The sequence below is a fragment of the Bactrocera neohumeralis genome, chromosome 4 (assembly GCF_024586455.1).
Source record: "Bactrocera neohumeralis isolate Rockhampton chromosome 4, APGP_CSIRO_Bneo_wtdbg2-racon-allhic-juicebox.fasta_v2, whole genome shotgun sequence".
Taxonomy (NCBI): Eukaryota; Metazoa; Arthropoda; class Insecta; order Diptera; family Tephritidae; genus Bactrocera; species Bactrocera neohumeralis.
Window position 1 is genome coordinate 23,257,427 of NC_065921.1, and position 15,895 is coordinate 23,273,321.

General features: G+C 35.9%; 3 protein-coding genes across 6 annotated transcripts in view; 1 reads left to right on the plus strand and 2 right to left on the minus strand.

Moving 5' to 3' along the window:
- Positions 1–15,895, minus strand: part of LOC126757504 (sodium-dependent dopamine transporter) — a 145,492-nt gene that overhangs the window by 30,204 nt on the left and 99,393 nt on the right. The gene's annotated exons all lie outside the window — the stretch shown is intronic.
- On the plus strand, positions 51–12,813 carry LOC126757501 (serine/threonine-protein kinase meng-po). Of its 4 annotated transcripts, XM_050471459.1 has the most exons (8): positions 51–390; positions 5,690–6,135; positions 9,998–10,259; positions 10,338–10,437; positions 10,506–10,688; positions 10,757–11,243; positions 11,379–11,727; positions 12,121–12,813. In XM_050471459.1, exons 2-8 carry the CDS (start codon positions 6,079–6,081, stop codon positions 12,630–12,632), a joined length of 1,950 nt encoding a protein of 649 aa, XP_050327416.1. In that variant the 5' UTR covers positions 51–390; positions 5,690–6,078; the 3' UTR covers positions 12,633–12,813. The 4 variants fall into 4 exon arrangements, with proteins under 4 accessions (XP_050327416.1, XP_050327414.1, XP_050327413.1 ...); XM_050471457.1 differs by having other exon boundaries at positions 5,645–6,135; positions 11,379–12,813; XM_050471456.1 differs by having other exon boundaries at positions 11,379–12,813.
- Positions 14,839–15,821, minus strand: LOC126757519 (uncharacterized). The gene is made up of 4 exons (XM_050471500.1): positions 15,720–15,821; positions 15,434–15,519; positions 15,151–15,373; positions 14,839–15,092 (listed from the first exon to the last, which is right to left on the minus strand). The coding sequence occupies exons 1-4, from the start codon at positions 15,726–15,728 to the stop codon at positions 14,967–14,969; spliced, it is 444 nt and encodes a 147-aa protein (XP_050327457.1). The 5' UTR covers positions 15,729–15,821; the 3' UTR covers positions 14,839–14,966.

Consider the following 15,895-nt stretch of genomic DNA (forward strand, 5'->3'; position numbering starts at 1 on the left):
GCACGATCGTGTGGACGAAGTGATTGAGCGCCCAGTCTGAAATGAGAATTCCACCGCAACGGTAATTCGGTAAAATACGCGCCGCCAGCAGTGAACAGCGTATAATATTCAATTATATTATTCGAGTACCTCGCCTGCCGTATTTAGTTAAAAATAGAAAATCGACGAATTTTTACCTAACGAAAAAATGCAAAAAAATGCCTAATTGGTCTAATAAAATTGTAAATTTTCACATGAATAAATATTAACTGAAGTGCTAAAGTTGTGCAAAAATGCTTACAAATATGTAATACACTGTTTGCGAATTTGTTGCAGAAAGTATTTATAATTTTTACATAAGTGGCTCGCAGTGCGAAAAAAATAATAAGTACAAAATAGCTAATTTTGAATGTGAGTGAAAAACGAAGGTGTTCAAGTTGTTTGATTTTCATATAATGCAAGCAGACTGTGCACTAACACAAAACGGGATGATGCCAGACTGCAACAACAATTACAGAAATCAGCTCGAATTAGAAAAAGCGCATGACGAATTTACATAAATATGTGTACATATGCTCGTCCAATGGTGAAAGTTTACAGAATTAACTTGGCTGGAATTATTTTATAGGCCAAATGGCCACCTTTTGGCACACGAAGCGATATATTAATCAATCGTTTGATAGGTTTTTACTTGTAAATAAATCAAATGCGAATTTTTCACCATTCGGAAATATGTTTTTTTCTCATTTCTTCTTTTCGGCAATTTTGTTGGGTTGCGGAATTTTCGCAAACAAACAATTTAGCAAATTCAATAAACGTACATATATTATATACTATATATTCATAAACATAGAATTTATGTTTTTGTATTTGAAAGAGAAAAAATCTAACCACATGTCTGACATGCATAATATCTCTCTCACTCTCTCTCTGTCGATTTATTGAAATACGCGCATTTTTGTATATTTAAATGTTATCAACGGCAATAGCGTTGCGGCCAAGAGATTAGTTTTGTCTTAGATTTTTATTTTGTGTCAGTGAAATATCACAAAACTTTCGAAATTCGAATCTGGCAGCAAATAGGCATTGTTTATATACATACGTTACATATATATACCATAAAGCCATCAACAACTGTAAAATCTGCTAATAAATGCAAGACATATCCAATTATTAGGAATTTTATGATTTACATAAGTTACCATTTGCTGGAAATCATTTTACTACAAACCATGAAAAATAGATTATACAAATTCACAAAAATAATGTACACACTTTTTCTTAGAATAGTACTTTCCAATAGATTCAAAGCAATTCCAAAAATTATTTTTGTTAGCAAAATTTGTTTGGCTTGAACACTGAAATATTTACAAGAAATGGTCTATTTCACAACCATTGAAATAGCTGTTGTTTATATCTATTACTTCCTCGAAATACAATTAAATACGAAAGCCTTGAAACCGATGAACTTGAATTGAATACAATTTTCTAGGTAATTTCAAGGAGATATTCAATTTTAAATTGATTATTTGTTTCAGTAAAAATTGATCTGAAAGCAAAAGTTGCTTTAACAGCTGATCAAATTTGACCCGGACTGACAAAAAACTACTATTTCAGGTTATACAAATTAGCGCCTACAAAATAGGCTTCCGAGCCAATACAAATATGCCAAAGAATAATTCAATTTTCTATACACGTGTTTTAAGTATCGGCTGGGATGCTCTTCAGTGCCTTCAGCGCATTTGCTTTTTTCGGTTTCGGCTTATTTTTGGCCGTTCGTTAGATTTTTGGTCAGTTTCACCATCATATTAATAAAGTAATGTCTTTTCACCAGTAATGAAGCTTTTGATGAATGCAGAGTCCTCAGCTAGATTCTAAAGCATCTCTCTATTCGATGTTGTTTTTACAAAACATCAAAGACTTTCAGTAAGATTTTATCATAGACACGCTTCATACACAAAACATTAATGTGTTGAGTTGATCTATAAAAGAAACCAACGCGAATATCCAGCACTATTCCTTTAAAATTTCCGATGTTATCGTCATCATGGATGGATGGACGACTCGCATGAAGAAAGTTTTTGATGAATTCAGGACTTTCTCTGAAGGCTTTGTGCCACACAAATGCTTGTATTCAGTTTGCGCATGCAGTTTATACGGACTAGTCTGGGTCAAATTGGATGGTCTATTCATCATCTGTTGGTTCATACAAATGATAATAGTTATAAGAAATTATTTAAATATTTATACTTGGCCTATCTCAACAAAGTTGTATGGCAACAATGTCTATGGCAATGTCTATTTGACGTGGACCGTCCAAAATTTATTCAAGTATACTAAAAAAAATCGGCTAAGAAGTTAGCATTTTTCGGAAATAAGTTCAAATTCTAGAAGTTCTTCAGTAGTTTTTTAAAATAAACCAATCAATATAATATTTAGTTCTCATGTAGAACAAGCTCAGCCTTTTTTTTCAACATTGAACTTTGCAATAGATAATATCTCAAAATATCTGACAGCTTAGTGCAGAAACAATTTTAATATGAGGTAAGTCTTACAAACGTGCACCAAAGAGGTCTATGGTATAACTAACACTTCAACTGATAATATCAGACGTTCCAACAACAATGGGTTATCTCGCAGAAATCAAGATATCTGATTATATATTATAGCGACTGGGCTGTACTGCCCACATATCTAGTATGCTGATGTCCACTTCCCGATGAATCTCTTTAATAAAATTGAACGATATCTTAGGAAGAAAAGGGTAAACATTGCTACAATCTTGAAAATTTGTCATACAATAGAGTAAATGTTCACCAATATTGGACGAAGTTAATACAAATTGTACCTTTATCTTGAGGGTATATCAAATAAACAAAGCATTCTTCAACTTCAATATACATACATACATACTTGTACAGACAAATATTCCATAAAACTCTCAATGGAAATCTGTAGCCTAAATGATAGGCATATGATATTGACCAACAAAGAGAAATTAATTTCCGTGTATTTATATGACTTGCCATTGAACGTTTTGAATACGAATTTAATATATTGGGCTGCAACTTCTATTATACCTACATACATACATATGTATATACTCGTGGCATTTCATACAAATACTACATTGTTGCTCATACGCCCCGTACACCAACAACATTTATTTGAATATAAACATTCGTCATTTGCGCACGTTTATACGTAGCTCTTCGACTCTTCATAGAAAAATTACTCATAAAAAATAATGTATTCCGAAAATTAATTAATATAAACAAAAGTTTAAAAATGTTCAATAGAGTTGTTGTACAAACTATATGCATTTCGACACCATGCAAAACAACTTACAAGCAAAAAATTCGAAATCGCGAAATTTATATCAATTCTATTCATTATGGTATACGATTGCAATTATTTGAGGTTAATTTTTGGGTATCGTATTTAAAAATTCGTTACTTAAAAAATATCTACACAAATAAAGTTAACTGCGGCTGTACCGAAGCTATAATATCCTTCACTGGTGCATTTCTTATAGCAATTACGAGGTGTGTACAAAAATTAAAGGGAATTTTATATTTAAAATTTCGCGTGTTCGGATACAAATGATGTTTGTGAATACTTGTCCAAAAACAATAGCGTAACGATGACCAGCCTCCATATACGCCAGACTCCATGTATAGAAAACATTAACAGCACATCGCTGAGGGAGCTAAAGGCTGTCCCAAAAATGGAGTTTGAGAAGTGTTTCGGCCATTCGAAGAAGCGCTGGCTGAAGTGCATATTATAGTATATGGACTATTTTGAAGGCGACAGGCGATAATATAGAGAAATTAATTAATATTTTCATCAAAAAAAAAAATTGCCGTTATTTTTCCTACCTCATATATGCATAACTACACCTGAAATATAAACTTCCGTCTATTTGCATCCAAAGTAAAATGTTTTGCTGCTTTTTCTTCAGACAATGTTTGGTATAAACAAACTTCAAATCGAATTAAGCTTACTTAATAAAGAAAAAAATATTGTTTGAATATTGTTAAGTGGATTTCTCTCGGTCGGTTTGTATGGCAGCATACTGCTGGTCTGATCTGATCAATTTGGAGATTGTAGCGCTGCTTAGGGCAATAATACTTGTATGTTCTAAATTTCGTTACTAGATCTTGTCAAATAAAAAAGGTTCCCATAAAAGGGCTTCATTCTAAGCGATCCGTTTATATGACAGCTATATCTCAGGTTACATCTTCAGAATAAAAGAACCTGTGCAAAATCGCATATCACAATTTCAGATCAATATCTCAGGAACTAAGCGACTAGTTCGCGGATTTACAATAGGCAGACAGACAGACCTGACTAAATCAACTCGGCTCGTTACGCCCATCATTTATACATATATAGCTTCCTTCTGAGTATTAAAAACTTCGTCGTAAACTTAATAGCTAAGATAGCCTGTTCGGGGTATAAAAAAGCGAAAACGAAAAAAATGTGACAAATTTATGGCTTTTCTTTCAGGAAGAGCACAAAGTAAATTAATCAACCGTAAATCGCTTGCAACATTTAAATAAAAATCAAAGAACTCTTGACATGAGTACAAAGACACAAAAATAATAATACAAATGAACATAGCACATTGTGAATCTAGCATATGTATGGATGTATGTATATAGTATCAATATATACACATGCTCGTACGTCTGCACAGATCAGCTTAAGTGAGCAAACATTTTCGATTTCCGTATGTTACTTGATGCAACAAAACGAATAAATACCCACCCACGCACCGGCTGATATACATTCATATATCTGATACATAAATATATATAGATACACATGCACATATTAATTCTCAGCCAGTACATATACATCAAGCACGAATTATTATTTACTTTACTAATAAAAGCGCTGCAGCACAGACCCTACCGCCTGCCATCGATCGATGCAGCGCCGAATCGTTTATAGGCTAAAAATAAAGGCTAGCCGGCTGGCTGCAGCATGTCATCGACTGCTTGCCGACAGCAGCGTCTGGCGTTGGCTGCAACATTGCTTTCTTTACAATAGCCAAATGTTGTGTTGACGATGATCTTGCTGATTTTGCCATATATACAGTTGGTTGAATGTGTTGAACGCGTTCGCACTCCATATGCCGGCTATAAAATTCACTTTAAACAGTCGCCCGTTATGCACCAGCGGTGTAATCGCATATCGCAGCAAATAATCGAAATTGCACTTGTATTGACTGGGTGTGGACGGTGCTGAAAACCGTTATTTACAAGAAGAATCAAGATCGCAAGCATTATTTGTGTATATAAACGAGCACATTACAATAAAATATACTTTTTTTCGTGAATCTGTAGTAAATGAAATATTTGCATTTAAATATACAAAAGTATTTTCGCTATGCCACTGAGTGTTTCATTCTAGGTGAATAACGGTGTCAGGGACTCGCGTGTTAAGCATATACACAGCCGAATTGCCTTGATGAGCAGTCACTGTCCGAACACTCGTGTCCGAATTCGTAACGCAAGCACACGGTGACGAAATTTTTCGAAATCAACCGACTACAACAACAATATGTCGGTGTTCGCAGTCATTATTTTCACCGCTTCGTGATGGAATAGTTGACTTACGCTGCATATGTATATACATATATATATTTATGTTTATTCAGAAAATTCACGGATTTATTTGTTCAACTTTTTTTCTGTGCAAAAAGTGCGAGAAATAGCGTAAACATTTGGCGCGTGTTTTATATCAAAACAAAATAACACGAATTGGTGATTTGGTGAAAAACGAATAACTATTCGTACTTGCAAAAACAAACATACATAATATCGGCAGCACCAATACAAACGCACTAACGGTATGCACATTAGTTAGCGCGTAAAATATTTAGTGGCAATTAATCGATTATCGTAAGATATTCCAAATGTGACTGAGAAGCGCCAAATTCAGTGAACTAGTGTAGAATTCGTAATATTTAAAAAATAACGGTGGTTCAATGGCTTTCATGTGCATACGTGTTGGTGAATAAGCAAATAAATTAGTTAACGCTCATGATACACACCGTTTGGCAGCACACATTCGATAGTAAATAACGCAATAATGTCGAAGAGACCTCGCGGGAACATACACAAGATTCGAGAATTCGAATTGGAAAAGGTAAGTTCATTGCTAAATTAAAAAATAAATAATCATGTTTACTCTTAAGGTGTAAGGTCAGTGCAGAGCTCAAAAAAAATAAAATTTATTCTGGCGTTATTCCAGACCAGTGCAAAACTTTTCTCTACGTTTCTGGTGTCTCGGCGAAAAACTGCGAAAAGTAATTTTCACAGACTTCTCTTGCAGCCAACCTAACTCCATTAAGAGAGTTCTGCATTGACCAAAAAAATGGTAGTCCGATGGTGCAGAGTCAGGGCTATATGGTGGATGTACCAAAACTTCCCAGTCAAGCTCTTTCAGCTTTTGCCTAGGTATCAAAGATGTGTGTGGTCCAGCGTTGTCCAGATGAAAGACGAAGCCCTTTATGTTGATCAGTTCCGGCCGTTTTTTTCGATCGCTTGCTTCAATCTCATCAGATGTTGACAGTAAAATATAGAATCAATCGTTCGACCAGGCTGGAACAGCTTATAGTAGATGATTCCTTTCCAATCCCACCAAACACCCAGCACATCCTTTCAAGGTGCCAATTCTGGCTTTGCGTCCATTTGTTGAGCTTCACCAAACTCGGACCGTGATCTTTTTCGCACATTATTGTCGTATTTGATCCACTTTTCGTCTCTTGTTACCATTCGCTTCAGAAATGATTCAATTTCATTTCGTTTCAGCAAAGAATCGCAGATGTTAATTTGGTCCATTAAATTTTTCAGACAATTTATGTGGTACCCAAACGTCGAGCATCTTTTTGTAGCCAGCTTTTTTTAAATGGTTCAAAACCGTTTGATGATGAATGTTAACTTCCTTAGCGATGTCATGGCTGCTTACGTGACGGTCCTGGTCAATCTTTTCCATAATTTCATCGACTTTTTCAACGATAGGTCCGTCAGAGCGAGGTGCATCTTACATATCGAAATTTCCAGAACGGAAGCGAGCTAACCATTGTTGTGTTCCACGAACTGATACTCCATCGTCTCCGCAAACTTCACAAATTTCACTGGTGGCTCCCGTGGCATTCTTCCCTTTTTTATACAAAAATTTCAATATATAGCGAATTTCTCCATTTTTTTCACTCATTTTTCAACAGCTGTAACTTTTTTCCAACTTCCCCGAATTTAATTTTTTGGGTAAATGAAGCTTAAAATATCACCTTTCCAACACTGAAGATATATGACTGTAACGACATCTATTGGCAAAATACGAAAAGACTTTTTCGACTACCCAATATGTACTTGATTTCACAAAAATTTGTATACTTTCATTTTGATAAAAAAAAATGAAAGCATAAGGGCCAATCTTCGTAATTACCTATAGGAAATGAATGATCTTTTTGATAAAAGCCAAGGCTGTAACTGCATTCAATGTCTTCGGCCAATTGACTTTTAAGGCGAAGTGATGTTTGGCCAGAAGGTCAGTTACAATCATGATAGAATCTGACGGCGCGGTGCAGATCTCCATTTTGTTGGAAAGACCAGGTAGATAAGGAGCTGGCTAACTTGGAATCTCCAATTGGTATCAAACAGCGAAAAAGAAGAACGACTGACGCGCTGTTGTAAATGTTTTGGCAGCCGTGATTCCATCGTCCGACAAACTTTATGCGTCGAAAATAAACAGCTTTCAAATACACACTTATTGGCATATGGCTCTTAAATTTCTCACAAATATTAAAAAAATTGCTTAATACCAAAAATTCTATCAATTCGGTTTGCGATCACATTTTAAATGTGATGTCAGTCCGACTCAAATTTGATCATATGGTATATAAATTTTAATAATAATAATAATTTTTTTTTGTATTATCATAATTTTTGATAGAGTGTCAACTGTCACTGTCATTAGTTTCCATAGATAAAACTAATCCCTGAATTTTTATATTATTATGGTATATGGATACGATCTATTGTCAAAAAAATGTTGCAACTGTCAACATAAAAAACATTTTTCTGTAAGGTTCAGAAGTTGTGGTCAATAAATATCATGTCTATAGCTGATACTGTTTTCTATAATTAAATTGGAAAACTTTTAGCAAATAACTATAATATGTTAAGTTCCATAAAAAATGGAAATTAATTATATTTTTATCATTTAACCTGAAATTCCTTGACCTACTAAACCATTAGTATAATATGAAATTAGACGATTTAAATGCACTGTCACGGTCCTCGTAGTTGAGTATAGAATAATTACGATGAGACATCAAAACCAGTGCTTTTTTAATAAAGTTCAACTGCATTTAGAGCCATTATCATTTCCATTTCACATTTTGCTCATTTACAAATATCGCCAGTACAAAAAATTATTCACAATCTATGTGAAATCTTATTGTTAGCAAATATCGAATACCGTTGTTTCAAAAAATCAAAGTAATGAACAGTTGCACCAAAATTATATACATTTACATATGTACTATTATAAAGATTACACATACATATACTTACTTTATATATAGTATATAAACATACCGACAATGTCGTAATAAATAGACGAAAACATACAATAACAGACAAAATATTTTGGCATGAAGCCAAAGAGAAATCTTTCGGCGGCAAGCAAATGATCATCGAATGCGTCGCACTTTCAAATCTTTTTTTTTTTTTTGTTTGATGCCTTAATCTATTTTCTTTTGTTATGGGAGAGAATCCCAAAAAATTAAGAATGAGTATTAAAACCACAAACGCAACCACAGAATTTGGGTGTAATAAATAATCGATTAGCTCGGAACTATTTCGCAATTAATTAATTAAATGCTGCAACGATTTATGAAAAATTTTAATTGATGTCTATACATTAGAGTGTGTTGATTTACAGCGATCCATAAATTAGAAAAAGTTCTACGAATCAACAACTTTGCCTAAGAGTCTATGCATCTAAAACCGGTTTCAAGACAGCGATTTTTAAGGTAAAGTTCAAAAAATCTGAATAATCGGCTGAATGGGAGTCATGTGATATAGTTGTCCGATCTAGCCGATTCCAACAAAGGATCAATAGAATATCAAAATGCAGATGGAACGCCCAAGATAAAATAAGGTTAGGTCATGGTGATTTGTACTTTGCTTCAAAATAGACCTCGGTTTCGGTGATCACCTCTTCATTCGACGAAAATTTCTTCCCAGTGAGTATTCTTTTGAGATCTGTCAACAGGAAATAGTCGCTGTGTTCCAGATCTGGAGATTACGGTGGATGCGGAGGCAATTCGAAGCCCAATTCATGTATTTTTGTCATAGTTTTCACTGACTTGTGACACGGTGCATTCTCTTGGTGAAACAGCACTACTTTTTCTTTAAATACGGTCGTTTTGCCCCGATTTTGTCCTTCAAACGGTCCAATAATGCTATGATGCTATAGTCGCTGTTAATGGTTCTTTCTTTAAGGTAGTCAATAAAATTTATTCCATGCGCATCCCATAATACAGACGTTATAATCTTGCCAGCCGACTGTTGCCTCTTTCCAAGCTTTGGAGCGGGTTCATCGTGTGGTGTCCACTTGGATAACTATCGATTGGACTTCGGAGTGAAAAGACGGAGCTACGTATCATTTTTTTGATGTTTTTGTCGGTAACACCCACTTGAGGGCATTCACTGTCTTCATCGCCTTCGGGACTCCTTTCTCTTCGTTCAAACTTAGCAAACCACTTTTCAACGGTTGACATAATGTACATATGTCGTAAAAATACGCTCGAATTAAATTTCAGACGCTCCTTATATCCAAAATAGTGTTTAACCAAAATGCGTTCTTCGGAAGTTGGCAACATAATATTCTTGGTTTTTATTTTAAGTTTCAATACCTAGATTTTATATAATTAAACTTAGTTTCTTCACACGCAGTTTATCGATGTATGTATTTATAATCCATGCCTTCTATTTTATAGATCCATTTAGTCGATGAATTTGATATCTTACAAATTGTGGGTGAAGGATGGTTTGGCAAGATATTACTGGTCGAACATCGTGGCTCTCAAACCGAAATGGTATTGAAAGCCGTGCCAAAACCCTATGTCTCAATACGTGACTTCTTTCGGGAATTCCATTATGGACTGCATCTGGGTATACACAGAAATATAGTGACCACATACGACGTAGCCTTTGAGACGGCTGGTTTCTATATTTTCACACAAGAGTATGCGCCACTAGGTAAGCAACGAATCTAACATTGCTAATGTGAATTTTGTCTATTTTATATATTTTTTGGTTCTCATCAACGCATTGAAGGTGATCTCACATCAAATATGGCCGACACAGGTGTTGGTGAAGAATACACAAAACGAGTGGCTAAACAAATTGGCGCTGCGCTGGATTATATGCACTCAAAGTAAGTAACAGGGTATACAGGAACCATAAGAGTAAAGTTAAAAACGAGCTTTTGATCTTCCAAAACAGAGACATTGTACATCGGGATGTGAAGCTAGATAACGTGCTCATATATCGTTCGGATTTCACGCGCGTCAAAATTTGTGATTTCGGCGAATCATACCAGGCGGGCACGATTGTGGAGCGACGCAACGAGTGGTTACCTTACAGCCCACCGGAAGTATTAGAAATTAAGCCGGAAGGCACCTACACGTAAGTAAACTGTTATATATAGCCACTATTCCGTATGTAACTTCTTGTTTCTCATATTTTTTGTACAGAGCCGAACCCAGTCACGATGTTTGGCAATTCGGTATTGTCATCTTTGTCTGTCTAACTGGTTGTTTGCCTTGGCAGAAGGCCGCCTCAGATGATCCGCGTTATGTACGTTACTTGGCGTGGTTTGGCGCCAATATTCTACCCATGCGTCGCACACCGAAACTCTTTAAGTTGATCACTTCACGCGCACAGCGCATGTTCAAAAGATTCCTAGATCCACGCGCCGAACGACGACCGAAGAATTTAACAGATTTATCAAAGTTCCTTGATGATCGTTGGTTGACTAAAACAGCCGAAAAAGAAATGGCCGAATATGAAACCGATGAATTATGTCCATCCATGTATTCCTTCCACAGCAGCCCCGATGAAAAGCATCGTTTGCTGCATACGCTGGCCAATTGTGGCTTAGAAACGAATGTCGATCGACAATCGAAGAAGAATCGTATCAAGGATTGGATTGAAGCTTCGGTCATAACGGAAGAGGATGAAGTAAGTACTTTGAGGAACATATTTAAACAGAATATAGATATATTTTTCTAATAGCAACTGGTTTGAGTCCGAACCCAAACATTATATTGGGTTATGCCTTTTTTCACAAAGCCAAATCTGCTCTTATTTTTACAGGAGGAACTGGAAGATAACTCACCCTCCTCATCAGTTTCTCGTGAACCGGTCGCTGGGCACATATCTTCCATACGCAATACTATGGAGCAGACCAAAGCCATCAACACTACACTCAAAGATGCTGCTCAAAAACATTTCGATCCGCGCACCGGTGCACTCCAAGAAGGTCCCAGCGAAATGGGCGGTATCACGCAGACACAGAAATCGTACAATGCTTCCATCGGCAACATATCCACCATGAATAATGGTGATAGTCTTTGCGGCAGCCTATTGACGTTGAGCTCGCGTCCAGATCTACTAGAAAGTCACTTAGAAATATATAATTCTGAATTAAATATAAATCGTTTAGGTGAGCATAATAATTCTGCTCAATTCTACGGGCATAATCAGTCGCTTAGCAGCAGCAATTTACTTATGGTTGATTACGGTACAGCTTCTAAGGAAGGCGCCAACAACAATGTGTCTAAGAAGTCGATAGGCTTAGACACTTATGGTCTGCCAAATGAATATCGAAAGAGCGCATTGAAAAGAACTAAATCTGATTCCGTAAAAACTGTTATGTTCGCTAGCATGCCTGCTATCAACGATAGCGATGCTTATGCTGCTGCCGGACAGAAATTGCCGCCAAAACAAACGCTAAACAATGCTAATACTAATCAAAAGCTAACCAGTGCTAATGCGCCCACTGACAACTATTTCACTAAAAATGCCAATAATACTAATGATAGTCATGTGACCACAGGAAACGCCGACACAGGCAAGGGGAATTCCTCTGTGACCTTAACGGGACTTGCTAATGCCTTTCATTCACTCGCCTCCATCACGTTGCCGAAGTCAGGCACTCCAGATCGGCAACAGCAGCAGCAGCAACAACATGTACAACAACAGCAAGAACAACATCGACAACAACAACAGCAGCAACAACTACGGCAACAACAATTCGCCACATATTATCTGAAACAACAAGAAAATGGTTCTTCAATCAGGGATAGCGCTTACGGTTCAGCCGAGGTCAGTGAGGCGCCATCAAGAACCGTTAGCACTTCATCAATGAAACCACAATACAATGGAAATTCCACCCAATATAATGGACAGCAAGCACAATTTTCCAATCATACACGTGCTATGAGTCCCGACACACGTCAACGTCCGCCAGAAAGCCAGCAGATATATAGAGGTGCGCGCACGGGCAGCTTGAAAGATTCGGCGTACGATAGGATAACGGTTACTAATAACAACAGGAATCGTAGATAAAGTGATTAACGCTTGTAGAGATATCCATTCAAAGGAAAGTGATACCATTGATACATACATAAATATGTCTAGTTTTATAGTCCGCTCTTCGTCTTTACCATTGTTAAATTTCCCATTTTTTAAACCTAAATATAAAGCTATAATAAATACGTATGTACATATGTATATAAACACAACTAAACGTTGCTGTTTTAATTTAAAAAAAAACTTTGGTTTCCATAGGAAGTTATCGCACATGTGGAGCTAGTCATCGACCTTTTTCTCTTCCAATGAATTCGATTTTGGTCGAGAAGCAATTGGAATAATGTCAGTTTCAGCAACTGACATCACTTTATGTTGGTAGAAGATATAGACCTAGATCGCTTGTACTCAAGCTAACCATTTTCCAAGGTCTGGTAGGATTACCAATGCTTATGCCCAATTAGTATTTTCCCAACATAAGTTACAGCAGATGTTTAAAGACTTTTCGAATTAAAAAAACCACTTATATTTTTCAAAAATTTTGGTATTGTAGCTGGACTTGCATGTGTATATTCCAAAAGAAGAATTTAATCGTTTTTGTTCAATTGACAGCGCCATCTATTGGTAGCAGGGTTGCCAGTTTATAAATTACATTAAAAATTAAGTTTTTATTTTTTAATGTGGAAAATTTAATTTTTAATCCAAAACAAGGGAATTAAAAACTATAATTTTTAATTCGGTTTTTTGATATTAAAAATTACATTTTTTTTAATTTTTAATTCTAAATACCGAAATTTTAATTTTTAATCCCAAAATCAATGTTAATTCAAATTCATAAAATATAGATCATTTGAATGTGTAAGCTTTCCGTTCACAGATCTAGACTTTTGAAAATGATGATTCTGCCCATTTCAGACGAAGACCTCGAGTTGTCGCGAGAATGGAGAGTGACCCTTGACACTAACCACCTCTTTGCATTCCCCGCTAACTCTACTCTTTGGACACCTCTCTCCTTATGGTCCGACTCTGTGAAACAACGCGTGCCCTGGGTCTACCGTTGGATGACCTCCACGACCACTTATCTAATCTTTACAATCCGTACGGCAATTAGTTATAACAACATGGTGGTATGCGAGCTCAAGTTGTAAATGGTAAAACATAAAGTATGTAAATTCGGGAAAGTGGTAATTCAGAACCAATTATATGTTTGGATTTGTTTTGTAATTTAATTTGGGATTAAAAAACTAATGGTGAATCCGTTTTTTAGATTAAACATTTTTTACACAGGTATTTGGAATTAAAATTTCTATAAAATACCTAATGTTATTTCGATTATTTCAGTATTTATATTGGCTCTGGCTAGGCTAAAATCAAGCTAGAATTCAAGTTATTTCAAATTTATCCTAAAATTTCCGATTCAATTGTAAATATTTTTCCCGAAACTGAATATTCATTTGGCCTCACAATGACAACAAATGCTAGTTTATTCCCATTATCTCCATCTGGAGAGCCGTATTTATTTTAACCGCCTTCGAACATTACGATTCCGCTTTGATCAAGCCTCGAGGTTTTCAACTTGAACTATTTATTTGCATGAATTCTTTTTTCGAAGAAAAGCTTTTATGGATTGGAAAAGCTGCTAAAGAGGCATTGAGAAACAAACCATAAATATCGTGGAGGGATATGTCGGTGGAACCCATGTACGACCTTAATGGCCACAAGTTTTCACAGTTTATGTACTTATCTGCATAGCGGGATTTAAAAAAACTAATGACGGAATTCGTCATTGCACCACATGTTACAGGATTAATGATATAGGTAATTGCAATCGATCGAAAGGGTTGATTCAATGAAATGACACGGTATATAGCAATTTTACTGACACCGCTCATTATAACCAATACTCTCTGCGGCATATTTAAGCGGCTTTAAAGCATTTGTAAGCAATTCGTTCCCACACCACAGTCGGGTATATCTAACAGCACAGACCGAGATTTTTACGCAGTCATGTAGACACATAAATCCATTTCTTGAAGTGTAAAACTCTGCTACAAAAAATTCTCTTCATCAGTAACACCATAGCACACACAAATATATCTAATTAATGCTAAAGCTGAGACACCAATTTACGGGTTATTAAACCTTCGAATATTGACAATCACATAATCTCAATAATTAAAGCACCATTTCATTACGCACTTTATAAATCACTACATAAAATTGCAAATAAGACGATTTTTTCCTCTTTTGTTAATCCTTAAAAAACGTAGGCTCCTTTATTTCTATAATATACAACGTCCAAGCGTTTAATAACAGCATAATGCAATATGCACTGCTGAGAGGTGTTTGTATTGATTCCGTTTTCTTTTGAATTTACTTAAGTGGAATAAATCTGGAGCTGTGGGTGGCACCAATACCGGGCCTACCGTGCTTGACTGGTTTGTAGGTGAGCGAGAATTCTCCCAAATAGTGACCAATCATTTCGGGTTTGATTTCAACCTAGAATAAAAAAGCCATTAATAAACGTTAAATATGTTTTAACTGTCGGTTAATTTACCTGTGTGAAGTCCTTGCCGTTGTAAACACCGATGATAGAACCAGTCATCTCGGGGACAATGATCATGTTTCTCAAATGAGTCTTGACAATTTCGGGTTTCTCATTTGGTGGAGCTTCTTTCTTGGCCTTACGCAGCTTCTTGATCAATGCCATTGGCTTACGCTTAAGACCACGGGAGAAACGCCTGCGTGCACGGCTGTGCATCAGTTCAACCAACTGGTTGCTATAAATAAAGATACAAATGAAAAACTGGTATATATAACACAATTGTTGTAAAACTTACTTGGGCATATCCAACAACTGGTCGAGGTCCACACCACGGTAGGTGAACTTTTTGAAGGTACGCTTCTTTTTAAGAGTTTCTTCGACCTGCGTTTAGAAAGATGCATTATCAATACAATGTACTAGTTGAAGTTTTTGTTTAGCCATTCGTCACGTAATGTGCCTTGAGATGCAAATATACACAAATGTAATTACAACACAGCATATTTCACACATATTTTGTACATTTGAGCACATTAAACAAACGGATGGTTAATATTTTTATAGATTTTTGTCAAGAAATTTACCTCAGCCATCTTGACAATTCTGGTTTGCAGAACGGAAAGAAAAATGAAAGAGAAAAGTGCTGCCAAATCAAAAAATCGGCGAAAATATGTCAAAGTTGGTACGGCTGATTTGTTTATTTTGAATGTCAATTTACAGCGTTGCATTGTGAACTGAATTACAATTTAATAATAGTAAA

What these genes read in the sequence shown, in the direction of transcription:
- LOC126757501 (XM_050471457.1), top strand. Translation starts at nt 6,079, where the DNA reads ATGTCGAAGAGACCTCGCGGGAACATACACAAGATTCGAGAATTCGAA. An exon ending in CTGGATTATATGCACTCAAA is followed by an intron (nt 10,438 to 10,505) that starts GTAAGTAACAGG and finishes CTTCCAAAACAG; the next exon opens with AGACATTGTACATCGGGATG. An exon ending in AAGCCGGAAGGCACCTACAC is followed by an intron (nt 10,689 to 10,756) that starts GTAAGTAAACTG and finishes TTTTTTGTACAG; the next exon opens with AGCCGAACCCAGTCACGATG.
- LOC126757519 (XM_050471500.1), bottom strand. An exon ending in CAGTTGTTGGATATGCCCAA is followed by an intron (nt 15,374 to 15,433) that starts GTAAGTTTTACA and finishes CTTTATTTATAG; the next exon opens with CAACCAGTTGGTTGAACTGA. An exon ending in ACGGCAAGGACTTCACACAG is followed by an intron (nt 15,093 to 15,150) that starts GTAAATTAACCG and finishes TTTTTATTCTAG; the next exon opens with GTTGAAATCAAACCCGAAAT.